Source organism: Aspergillus caelatus (genome assembly GCF_009193585.1).
Source record: "Aspergillus caelatus strain CBS 763.97 unplaced genomic scaffold BDV27scaffold_296, whole genome shotgun sequence".
NCBI lineage: Eukaryota > Fungi > Ascomycota > Eurotiomycetes > Eurotiales > Aspergillaceae > Aspergillus > Aspergillus caelatus.
Genome location: NW_022475559.1, coordinates 26893 through 42025, shown reverse-complemented (window position 1 = coordinate 42025; position 15133 = coordinate 26893). Strand labels below are relative to the sequence as shown.

General features: G+C 47.3%; 7 protein-coding genes and 1 non-coding gene across 8 annotated transcripts; 4 read left to right on the top strand and 4 right to left on the bottom strand.

Annotated features, from left to right (window-relative positions):
* Positions 1–1739, bottom strand: BDV27DRAFT_136930 (major facilitator superfamily domain-containing protein). The gene is made up of 5 exons (XM_032068874.1): positions 1675–1739; positions 1448–1616; positions 1045–1400; positions 266–972; positions 1–186 (listed from the first exon to the last, which is right to left on the bottom strand). Exons 2-4 carry the CDS (start codon positions 1612–1614, stop codon positions 644–646), a joined length of 852 nt encoding a protein of 283 aa, XP_031922017.1. The 5' UTR covers positions 1615–1616; positions 1675–1739; the 3' UTR covers positions 1–186; positions 266–643.
* Positions 1740–3174: 1435 nt separating this feature from the next.
* Positions 3175–3802, top strand: BDV27DRAFT_163123 (uncharacterized protein; the record flags this gene model as incomplete). Its single annotated transcript, XM_032073506.1, has 3 exons — positions 3175–3351; positions 3416–3666; positions 3721–3802. The coding sequence occupies 3 exons, from the start codon at positions 3175–3177 to the stop codon at positions 3800–3802; spliced, it is 510 nt and encodes a 169-aa protein (XP_031922016.1).
* Positions 3803–4865: 1063 nt separating this feature from the next.
* On the bottom strand, positions 4866–5297 carry BDV27DRAFT_163122 (uncharacterized protein; the record flags this gene model as incomplete). The annotated part of the gene is made up of 3 exons (XM_032073505.1): positions 4866–5078; positions 5137–5191; positions 5254–5297. 3 exons carry the CDS (start codon positions 5295–5297, stop codon positions 4866–4868), a joined length of 312 nt encoding a protein of 103 aa, XP_031922015.1.
* Positions 5298–6658: 1361 nt separating this feature from the next.
* BDV27DRAFT_163121 (uncharacterized protein) lies at positions 6659–7384 on the top strand (the record flags this gene model as incomplete). The annotated part of the gene is made up of 1 exon (XM_032073504.1): positions 6659–7384. The coding sequence occupies one exon, from the start codon at positions 6659–6661 to the stop codon at positions 7382–7384; it is 726 nt and encodes a 241-aa protein (XP_031922014.1).
* Positions 7385–8307: 923 nt separating this feature from the next.
* On the top strand, positions 8308–8379 carry BDV27DRAFT_t214. Its single transcript has one exon. It is a non-coding gene; the product is annotated as a tRNA-Arg (tRNA).
* Positions 8380–10591: 2212 nt separating this feature from the next.
* On the top strand, positions 10592–11680 carry BDV27DRAFT_168970 (putative endo-1,4-beta-glucanase; the record flags this gene model as incomplete). Its single annotated transcript, XM_032074910.1, has 2 exons — positions 10592–11503; positions 11657–11680. The coding sequence occupies 2 exons, from the start codon at positions 10592–10594 to the stop codon at positions 11678–11680; spliced, it is 936 nt and encodes a 311-aa protein (XP_031922013.1).
* Positions 11681–12346: 666 nt separating this feature from the next.
* BDV27DRAFT_150023 (NPP1 family protein) lies at positions 12347–13115 on the bottom strand (the record flags this gene model as incomplete). The annotated part of the gene is made up of 2 exons (XM_032071161.1): positions 12347–12839; positions 12898–13115. The coding sequence occupies 2 exons, from the start codon at positions 13113–13115 to the stop codon at positions 12347–12349; spliced, it is 711 nt and encodes a 236-aa protein (XP_031922012.1).
* An 899-nt stretch (positions 13116–14014) lies between these two features.
* BDV27DRAFT_163118 (5'/3'-nucleotidase SurE) lies at positions 14015–14969 on the bottom strand (the record flags this gene model as incomplete). The annotated part of the gene is made up of 2 exons (XM_032073503.1): positions 14015–14730; positions 14795–14969. 2 exons carry the CDS (start codon positions 14967–14969, stop codon positions 14015–14017), a joined length of 891 nt encoding a protein of 296 aa, XP_031922011.1.
* Positions 14970–15133: the final 164 nt, after the last annotated feature.

The window sequence follows — 15133 nt, the reverse complement described above, 5'->3', positions numbered from 1 at the left end:
AAGGGGGGGGAAAGGACAGCTACAACAAAAAATAAATGAGATAGGAGAGAAAGAAAGGATATCGTGGGCGAGCAATAAAGGTGTCTGAGCTGTCCCTTGTCAGTTTCTCGGTGTGCATGAAGACGACCCATGTTGCACGCCATATAGCTTGAGCTTGTCCATATGGCTCCTACATGACAGGAGTGGGTAAGCATACCACCATCTCGATATTATTGTCTAATTAGTAGTTTCCAACCCCCTTGGAAATTCCTACTAATCATCATAGCTATTCCTCCTGCGATCGAAACCCCACCCCCAAAGATCCACACGGCATTGAAGCCCCGGTTTTGCAGGATAACCCCAGCCGCTGGAGTCCCGACTAGATTTCCGATGGTCATTACTGCATACCCCATCCCCATTCGGGTGCCAATAAGAGCCCGATCTGGGGAAAGCTTGACAAAGCAGGTGGGCGGCAGCGATACAAATGCTCCTGTGAAGAAACCGTAGAGGAGAGCCACGATGACTACTCCTGCTAGGCTAGATAAATGAACCAATGCGAACATCATGGCCCCCGAGATACCCGTGCATATAAAGATGATGTTGAATGGGCCAATAGCATTGGCAAATACGTTTGGTAAGATCCTCCCCAGAACTGACCCCGTGGTTAAAATTGAGAGCAGATAGAATCCAAGGTCATTGGCGACGATCCCCTCACTGATAGCAAAGTATTGACATAATAAAATGGTATGTTGAGCGAGATGAACTCGAGAGTTCCTCCCAGTACAAAGAACGTATACGCGGGCTCACGGAAGGCCACGAGGTCCAGAAGTTTCCGTTTGCCAGATGGCTTCACCCGCAAGCGAAAGACCGTGATAGGAATGGCTATCGTGACTAATATGACGAGGCCAATCGCCCGACAGGTCCATGCAAACCCAATTTGATCGAAAAGTTGTTGGAAGATAATCGGATATAGAATACCTCCTGCCACTAAAAGTCAGGATCGCCCCCTACTTCAGGAAAGCACGAATAAGATCCATGATGGCTTACCTAACCCACTCCCAGCAGCTGCAACGCCATTCGCGAGGGCCAGCTTTGTGCCAAAATACGTGGAGAGAACAGCAACGCCAGGAATGAGAATTAAGCCTGTTCCAAGACCGATACAAAACCCTTGTGATAGCAGCACTTGGTAATACTCCTTGGAGAGGCTCAGCATCATTTGCCCAAACACGATCATGAATGAGCCACTAAAAAGAAGGGGATAAAAGTAGCCCGCATCATACAGCGGACCGGTTATCAGACCTAAGACTAGGAGCAAAGACGACTGCACGGAACCTATCCAGGAGATATTCGAAGAGGACGAGGGAAACAGCTTCTGGGTCTCATAATAGGTCTGATAAGCTCCAAACGTGTTCAGTACACCCCTATACACGTCAGACCAGATTAACAGGGTTATATTTCTCTAACTTGCCATGTGTTGAAAAAAATGAAAAACGTTCCCATAACTTGCATCCAAGCCTTGATCCCGCCATTTGGGATAGATGTTGTATCATTAACAGAAGCTTTGTTTTGTATTTCGAGTGTCTCATTGGCTGAAAGGCTCTTATCGTTGCCTTCACAACTAGGCGTTCCGACCATTTCTGCCTTCTCCATGAGTGATATTGATCTTAGATTTATGCGTTGACAACTGTACAGTACTTTTCTGTCTAAGTCGTGCGGTCAAACACCCGATGCGTCTTGGCCCGAAGCTTCGCCCGTCTGCTCGTGTCTATTGTATGATGATCAGTATACGACGCGAGTACCTGTAACCATTAAGCCATAACGTAACAATACCCTTGCGTAAAGAACTGTCGAGTAACCCTATGTCCTCGTTGCTATGTTTCTCCCATATTTCTCCCATTTTGTGGCTGTACTCGTCCTTTATATGGGGGGTCCATTCAAATTGAGCGTCTAAGCTCTCAGTCTGGATGAATCCCAAAGGGATCGGAAAAGCCCGATGCGGCATCCCCCGCCCATCGGCCCTAAGAGACGGAAGATAGTCGTCAGCATATCGACACTATGAGACAAGGGTCCATCAACTACGTTCAACTTATCTTGAGCGAGTCTCATACGGATAAATTGTCATTGTAAATTACGCGCATTGATCAACTCCTCCCCAAACCAACATTAGTCTCGGCGAGAAGCTTGAAACACAGCGTACCCTATCCAAGCTTCTGAGTGGGTACTAAAAGCAGTCTATTATAATACTTGTTGTCGCTTGGCACCGAATCGGTATTGATTAGCCCACCCACTATCGCTAGCAAGCGGAGGGAGGAACGATGGTCTCACATACCAATCTCTGCAATCTCACACTCATAATAACGAAACTAAAGGTCACAGGAAGGAAAGCCAGTGATTATAGGCAGATACAGGCGAGGTCCTGCTGACCGGCAGTACCACCAGGTTTAGTTTATGTAATATCATGTCGTACACATAAGGCAGCATGGAAGGTTAACACTAATCATCATGGAGCTCTACCACTCAAACTTCATGCACGAAAGTCATATTTGGTGAACACGCAAAGGTCCGCGCAAATAAAGCAAGCCAAAAAAAATATTAAATTAAATCCATTTTTTACACGTGCAGAATACTATGTACGTACGGACGGTGCAATATTGATCATGGTATATAGTACTTGGGCTTGTCTGAGCTTCCCATGACTCTTGTGATTGACCTTATAGCGGATCCAGAAAAACATGCATATGGTCTAATACCAGGTTCATTTAGTGCCTCCAAGATTACAGCCAATGAAGGAAACTAGGAAGCCAACGCAATACAGTTGGATGATAACTTCTCCCAATTGGTCAGCCTCAAATCTCCAGCCGAGGTCAGCGACGGCTTTAATGGAGGTACTACCCATGCATAGGGCAGTGCAACAGTACCATCTGGTATATTTTTGGCGCAATTTTCTTAGTTGCCAATTCCTATTGGGTCGCTGGTACCCAACTCGGCAATTATGGCTGTGTTGGCTCAACCTCGTGTTTGGTCTTGGCTGATGTTATCGTGTAGATCACCAGTGTGGCTAGAAACTCTATAAACAAACCTCTATCCCATGAAGATCATACAAAAAGATGTATCCTGCAGCTTTTTCTGGATTGTGAATAGATACTGCAAGCTTATTCTAAGTCAATAAATTCAGAATTCTTCTGCCGGCCAATCATGACAGACAAGAACCGTCTTTTGCAGGATGGCCATCCGGCCATCTTCTCGCTTCGTATAGCTGCGATTGTCAGCGCTTTCACGACGTTGGTGGTATTCGCCTGGGCGATAAAAGCCCATGACCACGTATATACCGATCTTAATGGCGCTTCGCTGTGTGTCATGATATTAGCTACTGTAAGCGAGCCATCTCAATTTGCTGTCTGACCCTATCTCCACGGAAGCTGATATTGCAGAGCAGGCTTCATATGCAGTGCTTTGGTCTCTTGTGCCCTTGACAGCCTGGCTCCTTCTCCGTCGATCCCTCCATCCTGGCGTTTATATTGCATTCGACTTTATTGCTTTTGCAGCAGTATTTGCTACTACACTCGTCACGATGATCGTGTTGACACCAATCGCGGAAGGAGGCTATTCCTGTCGTAGATCCGTCTGCATAGATACCACATTGCCGAAGGTTGAGTTTTTTGGATTTGCGATGGCCTTGCTCACTTCGTAAGATAAACAACAGTTCCTGCATTGAAACGGTACTTGGACTGACTTGAACAGGGTCCTTCATTTCATTTTGTTCGTCTGGGCCTGCTGGGCTTGTGATCGCCACAGGAAGCAACCCCGCAAGACGAATACCTAAGGCTCTTATTAGCGACAATATCCGCTTCGTGATAAAGATAATCATGACAACTTACGAGACATATCTTTGGCTATTAATGTCTAATACTGCCGTTTCCGACCTTCATATAATGTTTAATCACGATAATATCGACATACTGCGAATGCATGGATCTTTATATCTTACGAACGGCGGAGAATGGCTAAGAGACATACAATGAAATGCATCAACCTTCTCTTTCGATTTTACTTGACACTCCCTCTGGGACCGCTGATGGACTGTCTTTGAGATAGGCAGAAAATTGGTTATAGGATAATGTTTAATGTGCGCGTGATCTCATCATGTTAGCATGCAGACTAATTATAATCTTCTTAATATCCATGCATCACAATCAGGGTCTATATCAACTATCCTGGTGTTTCATTACGTGCCATAGTTCACCACTTAATTCTGGCTCCCCCTGATTTTCCGTAAGGCGAACCTTAGCTATTTGTAGATCTTATCATGCTGTCTGCTACTATTGCCTGAATTGATTGCCCAACGTCATTTAGAATGGCTGAAAAAGTGTGGTGCACTTTACAATAGAGACTCAAAACCCTCGCGTTGATTGTAGTGCAGCTTATGATTCAGGATTTCAGGCGTCGGCGGTAAGTGATAATTAGTAGTAAAAATCAAGCGAAGCAGTCGTGCATGATGTCCGTATAAGTGCCCCTTCAGATTCAACCTTGCAACAGAACCTACTAGTTTAGATCAATACGTTGCTCTATAGCCACGCCATAACGTTCTCCGGATAGATTTATTAGTCATGCTTGCTAACTACGAGAATAGAGATAGAATCACGCTATTAGATTCGCTCCATGGTTCGTCCCTTGGACTAGTGTTTCAAGTACAGGTTGGTTCAAACTAACGATAAGTGCGTGTCGCCCTTTGTTTGCAGACCCCTTTCGAGGGCCCATTAATCAAGAGAATATTCTGTGATATACATGTTGTAAAAAGAGGTACAATACTCGCTGACTGCCTTTCGACTAACCCAAACCCATCCACTATAATTGCGTTGCCCCTAGTCAAGTCCACGAAACTGCATCTACCAGGCCACACTATCACCGGCGCCGCTCTGCTTGCAGTAATAGTTCAACTCGTCACCTCCAATGTGCTGGGCGGCAGAGTCACAATAGTAGAGGAGGTCCTTCTCATTCTTCACTGTGCAGTCAGGGCACTGATCCCATTGCTTGTCACCGGTGTTGCGCTTCTTGTACGCGGCGCAAGCCTTCTCAGTGGCAGCTCGGTTGTAGGTATCCTAGGCAAATTGTTAGATTGAAAAAAGAAAGAAAGAAAAAGATGATGTCAACACGTACCACACCGCCGTTGGTGTCAATGCAAACACCAGTATAATGAAGATCCGCAACGACACTAGAGAACCGTTAATACTGCCAGTGGTCATGATGGATTAGGCGGAAAAAGAATTCTCGTACCCAGCGGCCAGAGCTGCAACAATCAAAGAGAGGGATGCCTTCATGTTTGCTTATGTTAAGTCCCGACGAAGAAGTGAGAAACGGTAGGTGGTGTGCTGGGGGTTTGGAATCCTAGATTGAACTCTTGACGTTTGCGAGCAACGGTAGTACTTAAGAAAGATGACGAACGGTCATCAAAGGTATTCATGGCGGAGTATATGTGTACACAGCCGAACCTGGGGCTCCTGCCATGGTAATTGCATGTCTTGGTCCCAGGCGAAATATCCGAAGATTCCCCATGTAGATCCCACGATCACAATCAGCGACCCGACAAGACTTCTCATGACATGGCTGGTATCAGAATGATGTGCTTGGCCGTTGATTATGCAGGTACCGGCAGCGATCCGGGACTCTATTTCCGGCTAGCCAACGTCTCCCAGCGCGGGATATGTTTCACTTCAGGACATTAAATGCATATGCAGGACTGCGTTTCATCCTTCGTCGCATTAGTAGCACGTTATTGTCTCACCTGTAGATCCAATCGGAACCACGTGGGGATACCCGAGTCGATCATTTTGGAAGCGATCAACACGGCTGGGCGATGTGGATGCCCTCAGGGTACAAGATAGTAAGGCAAAGGAACAGCGGGTGGCAAAAATATAGATTAGAGCCTTGATATCAGTGGCTGTGCTCCATGGTGAGGCCATCAGAATTCATTTTACTCGTAGTTCGTTGACGCTTGTGGGGCAGGGTGCAATCAAATGTGTGATAGTGTATGACTATCCCCCATTGCTACTGATCCCTGGGGAAAGCTCGTCAGCTTTGCTCCACCTCACCAAGTTCCTGTATGTCTCTCCAAGCAATAAGGCCCGCAGTGGTCTGAGTTAACGTTAAATCATGGCCAATAGCCCGACGTCTTGGGTCCACGACCGATGATCGACAGGAACATGGACCCTATGTCTGAGTACGTACATTCTTCAGCATAAAGTTAATTAGATTAATATGCGGGAATTATTGTTTCCTACATGCTGGCTATCTACTGCTGCCTTCCAAATATTAGGGTGATATTCAACTAGCACAAGATCCTTTAGACTTGGACTGTTTCTAAAAAGCTCATCTGTCTCCGGGCAATCCTCGGAGAATTCCTTCCAAACGAGACGGATGGATCGCCTGTCAATCTTCCGACACCCCATGGTGAATGGCACGTCAGCTATGCCGAGAGCGGCTCCTGATTCGGAGGTATTCATTTTGATATTCGGTCTCATTGGATTTTCAATGAGAAATCCACACACTCCCCTTGGCCAGATTCTATATAGAAGCCTCCCTCCCGTCATTGACCTCCCTCTCTCCGACTTGTTCTCTTTCCAACAGCCTTTTCAATCCCGTTTAATACATCTTTAGCAATCCGGTTGCTCATCTCGACATCATGAAGGTGCCCTTCGTCTTGCTGGCCTCCCTCTGTGCCAACAGTGCTCTCACTACGGCTCTCCCCGCCGAACAAGTCTCCGCTGATAAGGCCATCCTCGTCCTCGGTGATGGCACTACCAAGGCTGTTGAGAGAAAGGACCTTGAGTCCCACCTGAATGGTATCCCGCTCGAGCCCCCGACCGATAACCTCCCTCGCTCCTTCAAGTCTGAGGGCTTCACCGGTCTTCAGAAGCGCGGTGATGCTCAGATCATCATCCCTCTCCCCGACCAGGAATTCCTGGGTTGGGATATCGCCATGTCCCCCATCACTCACGCCAACGGAGCCGATGCAACTGTCGCCATTGCCGCTGGTCAGAGTGTTGCCAACAGCATCAGCGTCGGCGCGTCTTTCACTGCTACTGTCGAGAAGTGGCTCCAGATTGGCGCCAGCATCAACTACCAAGATACCGTTACCAACACGCTTACCGGCACGGCTACCATGACGATCCCCAAGGACAAGTGGGGTGCCATTGTTAGCAACCCCTTGACTCACCGCCGCAGGGGATATGTTTTCAGCGGTGCTCCTGGCAAGGGTCAATATGAGTACTTCCAGGCTGATTCGTTCGACCGGAAGAGCGTCTCCTACCAGCAGGCCAAGCTGGACTGGGTGCAGGGTGTGATCACCACTTGCCTGGGTGATAAGTACCCTCTTAAGATGTGCAATGGACAGGGTGAGCTGAAATAGATGACTCATTGAGTGGCCAGTTATGGGTTTCATTGGAGAAGGTCGGTACTCGATGGAGGACTACTGGAATAGTGGCTTCAGTTGCCTCATTATTTACTGCTGGGCATGCAGCACAAGCACACATGTCGATTATTTTGTATGTATACTTAGCTCTGCATAGATGTCTTTTATCATTGGCTCGGGGTAGACATTGCCAAAGAATTGTGATATAGATCTGCCGTATTCTGTTCAATTTAATCAATGGGGTGAGATCATTGTAGCTGGTATTGATGGCTCTGAGCGCATAGTGTATGATTTGAAAATCCTCAACTAGAGGTCTCACAGGGCCTTACATGGTTACTAGAAATATTAGTACACTTAAATACCTGTCGCCATATTCCAAACTAGCAGAACATATTACTTACTCTCTCTTTATAGAAGATATTCAAAACAGACACTTATAACTAGAAGTTGTGTGTGTTCGTGTACATTGTATATATAGTCCCCCAAAGTCTCCGCGCTTGATTGATTTTTTCTTTTGCTTTTCTTAGATTTCTCAGTAAACACTATTAGATACTACAGAGCAGAGTATATACTTGCTAAGTCGTTTTTCTGGTACAACTCGCGTCTAGATGATCACCTTTGTCTATCCGCAGATATATATTTTAGCATACGATATTTTACACAATATTAAATACCGTACAAACTATAACTTCTCAAATTACTGTGAAACAAATTAAGTATATAGTACTAGAGCTAAGAATAAGAAAAAGAATAGAATCGGTGGTGGTCTTTGAAAGCTATTGTGACATCTCTCAGCAATCCAAGCCAAGAAGAGCATTTCGCGATTATGATTTCGGGTCAAATATCTGATGCTAGGGAAAACAGATTGTGTACTTAAATTTGGTTAATAATGTTAATTATTGTGCTGTTATTCAACAATTGGCCGGCTGGCCCAATGGCAAGGCGCTTGACTACGAATCAAGAGATTGCAGGTTCGATCCCTGCGTCGGTCATTCTTTTTTGGAGATTTTCTCCCCTCTTCTTTTTACTGCATGCCATTCTTCTCGTTCATTCCTCTTTATTCTTTGTTTCGTTTGTAGCAATCTTGTTCTCTTAAGTGCATTTTGAGTCTTTTGGCTGCCCTTGTTGTCCACGCCAGTATGTCTGGTGATAAAATAGCCGACTAATAACATAATTCACCTACGACATACACGAAGGCACAGGAACACCTGAGCCAGTCTTTCGCAGCACGTATAAACCTACTTTATTATCAACAGTCCAAATAATGTAATCGTCTAACAATATATGTATAGCCATCATGATTTAGTTGACAATATATACCCTTAGCGGGTCTTAGTAGATTACTCCAAGGTAAGGAGTATCTCTTTTAGTATAGGTGTAGAAATGGGATAAGCAACTAGCATTAGGGCTTCTATTGTTCTTCTGTTGGATATAATTTGGTCCAAGGCTAGAACACCCGCCAAACTTGGCCTTTTGGCCAACCGGTAAGCATGCTGGCTACTGGTTAATTATGAGTGTGATTAACCGATATGACGTGAGATCTCCACAGACTTTTATTCTTCACAGATAACTCCTCTCCTAAATATCTTTTAGAAGTGGATCATTACAATGAGGTATAATTTCCTTTTTCAGATCAGGGTTTCGTATGAGTAGGATGATCATAGCTGCAATACTACTATAGAAAAGCCGACGATCTATGGGGCAGATGAAAGGGGAAGGGAAGTGTATCCATCTTGTGTAGCTTAGATACTATGCATATGCCGTGTTTTGCAGCATGATAGACGCGAAGGGGGATGGACTTCTGTGCCTATTTGGGTGCGGGAGTACCTTAATAGTGGCTTTATGAGCCATGTAGTATCCACACTAACTCTAGAAGCATGTTCAGGAAAGAAACGTGAGGTAATGTGCTAGTTTCTACACCAGCTATATATACAGATCCAACAGCGAAGACCCACAATGTCAGTGAGATCATCGCATCCCAAAGATATCTTGAGTCGGTCGTTGATATGTAATAGCTGAATATGGGAGTTTCGAATCTTTGCATGACCCAAATGATCTAGCATAGAATTGGATGGGACTGCAGTCTAATTGCCTTCGACAAGCTGCTGGTGTGTATTGTAGATATGAATTTGGATTGTGGAACCAATAGTCTCGCCTACCTCTGCCCCATTAGATGGATAAAGTCTCGCTTTTCCTGTACCTGCAGATATAATATGAGCTTTGGCGCTCAGTAGTGGCACTCAGTAGTGGCCCTTCGGGTCCCAGAAGGCCAATGAGAAGACATTGAGAATCCTCATAGAGTGCTCTATTGGCCCGGGTTCGGAGCGAAGGATGGTCTTGAGTCAGTAAGGTAAATATTAATATTACATTGCAATAATTCCCCGGCTTGGCTGCTTATTAGAGGCGGAAGAATGCAAAGCTGGTATAATTCCTCGGCAACTTTTGGGGTCTTTGCCATGTCTACACACCAGCCGATTCGCCAATTCTGTAGACTTGTCTTCATGATGGTGTGACAGTCAACATGGACATGAAACAACCTTATGGAGTGAGGTAATCCCGGCAATCAGGGTTTGCATACCAGTGATAAAGTACACTAGGACTGCAGTAAGGATAATAACGATTATTGTTAGTTAGACCATCTCCACTCTTGTCGCGGCTAAGGGTTTTCAAGGGCGTGAGTGGTGGATCCATGCTACGGATAATTTCACCCCCAAACCGACTAACGGGGATCGGCGCCAATTTAAATCAATCTGCTACGCTTAAACTCCTGGCAGAGTCGGTATCCTCGGTGGAAGACCCGAGAAAATACCCTATCCGGTTGAAGTCAACATTCAATAGCTCTTTGATCACCGTATAATCTCACATTGATTACTTCGGCGCTTGTGGAACCACAATGTCTGGTGGCTTTTCTTCGGGTTATCCTTCCAGGGCACGCAAGTGATGGGTCATCGTGCATGCAGAAAAGACGAACGGTCGTTTGAGGTGTGAGATACAGGGTGACGGCCATATTCATCTTCGTGGTTTAAAAAGGACAATGGGCTCGCACATTCTTTTCATCCGTCCAAGCACCCAGTCTTTCTTTCGACATCTTTATTCTTTGCCTATCCGGCTAAACCTATACATTCGTTGCGCTGGTTCGCATCTATCACTCTTTCACTACTTAGCTCCCTTCATTGACTGAAATTCTTCCTTTGCCTTGACAAAATGCGTCACTTTCAATCTGCCTCTCTTCTGACGGCCCTCCTCTCGGCCACCAAGGTCGCTGCCCACGGCCATGTCAGCAACATTGTGATCAACGGCGTCTACTACGAGGGATTTGATATCAACTCTTTCCCCTACATGGGCGAAAATGCCCCCACTGTAGCCGCTTGGACCACTCCCAACACTGGCAACGGCCCTCTTGCCCCTGATGACTACTCTTCCCCCGACATCATCTGCCACCAGAACGCTACCGCTGGCAAGGGCTACGTCGAGGTCAACGCCGGAGACCGCATCAGCCTTCAATGGACCCCATGGCCCGAATCTCACCACGGCCCTGTCGTTGACTACCTTGCCCGCTGCGAGCCCAACTGTGCCTCAGTTGACAAGACATCTCTTGAGTTCTTCAAGATCGATGGTGTCGGTATTGTTGATGGCTCCAGCGTCCCCGGTGTCTGGGGCGACGACCAGTTGATCAAGAACAACAACACCTGGCTCGTCGAAATCCCCAAGTCGATTGCCCCGGGATACTATGTCCTCCGCCACGAGTTGATTGCTCTCCACTCCGCCGGCACTGAGGGTGGTGCTCAGAACTACCCCTCTTGCTTCAACCTGAAGGTCAACGGTGATGGTACCGACAAGCCCGCTGGTGTCGTTGGAACCGAGCTCTACACCCCCACCGGTGATGGCATCATCTTCAACATCTACCAGTCCGTCTCCAGCTACCCAGTCCCTGGTCCTACCCTCTACACTGGAGCCGCTACTGGAGTCACCCAGGCCACCTCTGCCATTACCTCGACCGGCACTGCTCTCACTGTTGGCGCCGCTGCTACCACCCCTGCCTCGAGCTCTGGTGCCTCCTCCTCCGCTGCCCCATCCTCTTCCGCTGCCCCTACTCCCTCTCGCTCTTCTTCGGCTGTTCCATCTTCCTCGGCTGCTCCCTCTTCTTCTGCTGCTGCCTCCCGCTAAGCATTGACGCCAACCGAAGACGTCAAGGGAAGACATCATTAGGGCTCAAGATATTGTGTGCGCTGAAGGGAAATAGGAATGCTTTCGAAAACTGTATTATAGATACTTTTCTGTGAGCTCATATGAGCCACAGCCTCAATTGACTATAGTTGTTGTACTAGTCTAGCCTATCCTATCTGCGTAGTGAATCGCTTGCTTTCAGAACTGTAGTTTATTTTCACTGTGATGAAGACTACCGCGAATTATCAATTACTAAAACCATTTCTCTGACATTCTATGAACTAGACTTGACGACTAGATTAGTTTAATACCAAACTCAAGCTAACATAATGCACAATGCGAGAGCATCATTAACTTTTAGTCTCCGATTGTTAAAGTAGTGGAGGCAAGTTACATTACTATGCAAAACCATCACTAACAGGAAGATGGTAGAGCAATCTTTTGCGAGGTTAGTCGTATAGCTTAATATCTAAAGCTAGATTGTCTGCCCGGGGTGAGGTGTGGATCTGGTGCCAGCAATTACTTCACTGTCACTTGTGCATATTCATGCCTTGTAATTCTCACATATGATGCATCAAAGAGAAGAAAATAATATAAATATTAACAAAGGACGTCCATGTTGGCATAACTGAGACGTTGCAGAGCTGGCAAAAATGCTAAAACTGCTGTTCTAAGCATTGTGCAACTAGAAAAGTTATGTCCAATGGTTTCTCTCAGTTTAAACATTATATAGAATGTGCTCTACCCTATACATATGCTTTACTCATGCAAAGCCTTTACATTGCTTAGAATTTAGAAAGTAGCCTCCCCCAGATTCTCAGCCCAGTTCTCTTCCTTAAACGGCACATTTGCCTTGACGAAGTCGGCAGACTCCAACGCATTCTTCGCGGGCTCCGGCAAGCTCTCATAAGCAACCAAAGGCTGAGATCCGCCGACTTCATTCGTAAGACCGCACTGGTGGTTCACAGGCCAGACACTGTAGTACTTGATCAACGGGTGTGTCTCCTGGAGCGTGTAGCCATCCTTCGAGCAATCCCATTTGCCATGACCGGACGGACACACGGCAAGAATGTTATCCGCGGATGTCTTGGCCGGGTCAGAGATCCAGACGATCACACCCTCCCAATCGTGGCGGTGTCCCATGCCGGGCGCGGCCTGGTCCTTGGGGAAATACCACGAGTACATGAGGGCGTACTTGTCACCGGACTTGCCGCCGCGGACGTAGACTTGTCCATCGCTCTTGGAGCAGTCGCCGTCGCTAGAGCCTGAGATATCGAGGCCGCCGCTGTTCGTACTTAGTATGCTTGATTCGACGGGGTTATGACGAGGTATTCCGTGCTTACTTGACGTTTCCTTGGGCATCTACGGCAGGGAAAGGGACACATCCATTGACGACTTTCAGCAACGGCTGATACGCCTTGTACACATCGCCAATGGTTCCTGAGGGAACTGTCTCAGGAAATCCCACCACTTTGTCATGATCAATGGATTCTCGGCGAATGAGACCGCCCTGAACGAGCTGCGACAGCGCAGCGGTAAGGAGAAGAAGTTTCGAGACCATTTTGGAGACTGTTTGAGGCTGACGATCATTCAATTGACCGACATTGTTCCTACAAGACGCCCGTTACCCTTTATACGAGCGACCGAACCACTCAGCATAGTTCGTCGATCCCTATTCCTTCGCGCGAACAATTCTCCGACGTTATGCCGATCACATGCGGACCCTCCTTGCGGAAGAGCGCGATATCCGGCCAACCGAACGATATCAGGAACGTGGTACCTGAAAGGATCGTCAATGGATAAGTCAGGGTTCTATCGGACTGATCCTGTTCCTGGCTTGGCGGGGAGTGGGTTCTACTGTTTAAGTTAACATGCCAGGCACCGTTCGATGGACTGACAGCTAACGCATTTCTTGTCTCAGGTCGTGACCGTCCCCTCGATAGCTGCCAATCGGAAGCGGCTTTTGTAGAACTACTGCTTCTAGTGCTAAATAGTTTTGCTCGTAAGAGTGCTACTGCATTCGATGGATGCCATAACCCATGTCGTGTCGCAATACGTTAGACATGTCTATCGCGCTGTGCGCCTTTTCGAGCCTATTCTAGTATGTCTTATCTTTCGGAGATTTTAACTAATCAAGCAGATAATGCGCTTAATGCGTCTCATGTTATGCAGCCATCCCTGCTAGCCTATTCTCTGCATGATGAAGGATTCGGGCTCACAGAGCTATCTTCCTTAGTTCAAACGAATGTGCAGTACTACAATTCAGAGACAAGAAAGATTAACAGTCGGGCAGGTTTAGGCAAAATTAAGTTATGACACCAATAGTAATTAACTTGGCTATAGAAACTGTACAATATTGCCAATGGCATGCAACCAAGCGGCCACGCAACGGTTTTAATATAAATTACCCTAACCATGCATCTCCGAGCCAGTGGATCGTGGCGCAATCAGTTAATCTAATTAAGGCAGACAAGTCAAGAAATCGCCCAACTTGTTCAGCACCTCCTCTTGGACCGTCGCATTCGCATCCCTCTTGTTCGAGGCATTGCCCACCGAGATACTCACATAGCAGCCCGAACCCGTGACCTTAGTCTCAGTCGGCAGTCGCTTATCGTTGCTGCAAGTTTCCACATCATCGCCCGAAATAAGCGGCACAGCGGTGTAAATGCGCGACAGCACAAACTTGTAATCGTCGACGCTGGCGCAGTCGTCAACCTTGGGGAAGTTGACGTTAAGGTAGACGTCCTCGGGGAGATAGGGCGTGCCGGCAGCCACGACCTTGTCGACGACCTTGGTCGCCAGTTGGGCGTAAATAGTAGCGTACTCAGGCGTGGGATCATCCCATGCGGTTGCAGAACCGCTGGAGCCGGAGAAGGCGATTGCTGGGATACCCGCGTCGTGCGCGGCGTAGCAGGCGGCTCCTACTGTGCCGGAAATGGCGTTCGCCACTCCTAGGTTGGCGCCGACGTTTGGACCGGTGACGGCCAGGTCTGGGTTGCCGTTGAAATAGGTGGTTGAGAGGTTTTGGATACCATATTTGATCGACGTGACAGGGTATGAGTTCACGTAGTTCCAGCGCGGCTGGGTAGCGTTGTTTCCCACTGCGGGGCTGCCTTCTGGGCAGCTGTCAAATTCGCAGGCTTCGGTCAATTCCGTAGGCTCTGCGTCCGAGGAGCCTACATTGTGCAATTGGTTAGATCCTAGTGTGAGTAGGTAGGAGAGCACAAGGAGAGAACATACCTGTTCCGCTCTTGTTTTCCGCTGGCGCCGAAATCACGACCGAGTGACCATCCGCGGTCAACGTATCGTAGAGAGTACGGATGTTCTTCTCGGCCCATCCGTCATCGTTGCCGGAAATAATATTCACAGCCTGGGCTGCGAGGGGCAGGACAGCGAGAGTGAGCGGGAAATGCATGGCGACGGTTCGGGTGGGAAAGACAATTGTTCAATTAGTTCCATCGCGGAACAGGCGTCTTTTATGTAGGACTTTCTCTTTCATCTCCTTCCTCATGTTGCGAGAATGAAGGAGTTACTTTCTTTTCCAGTATGTATTCCGTTGCTGCCGAAAGAGACGATCAT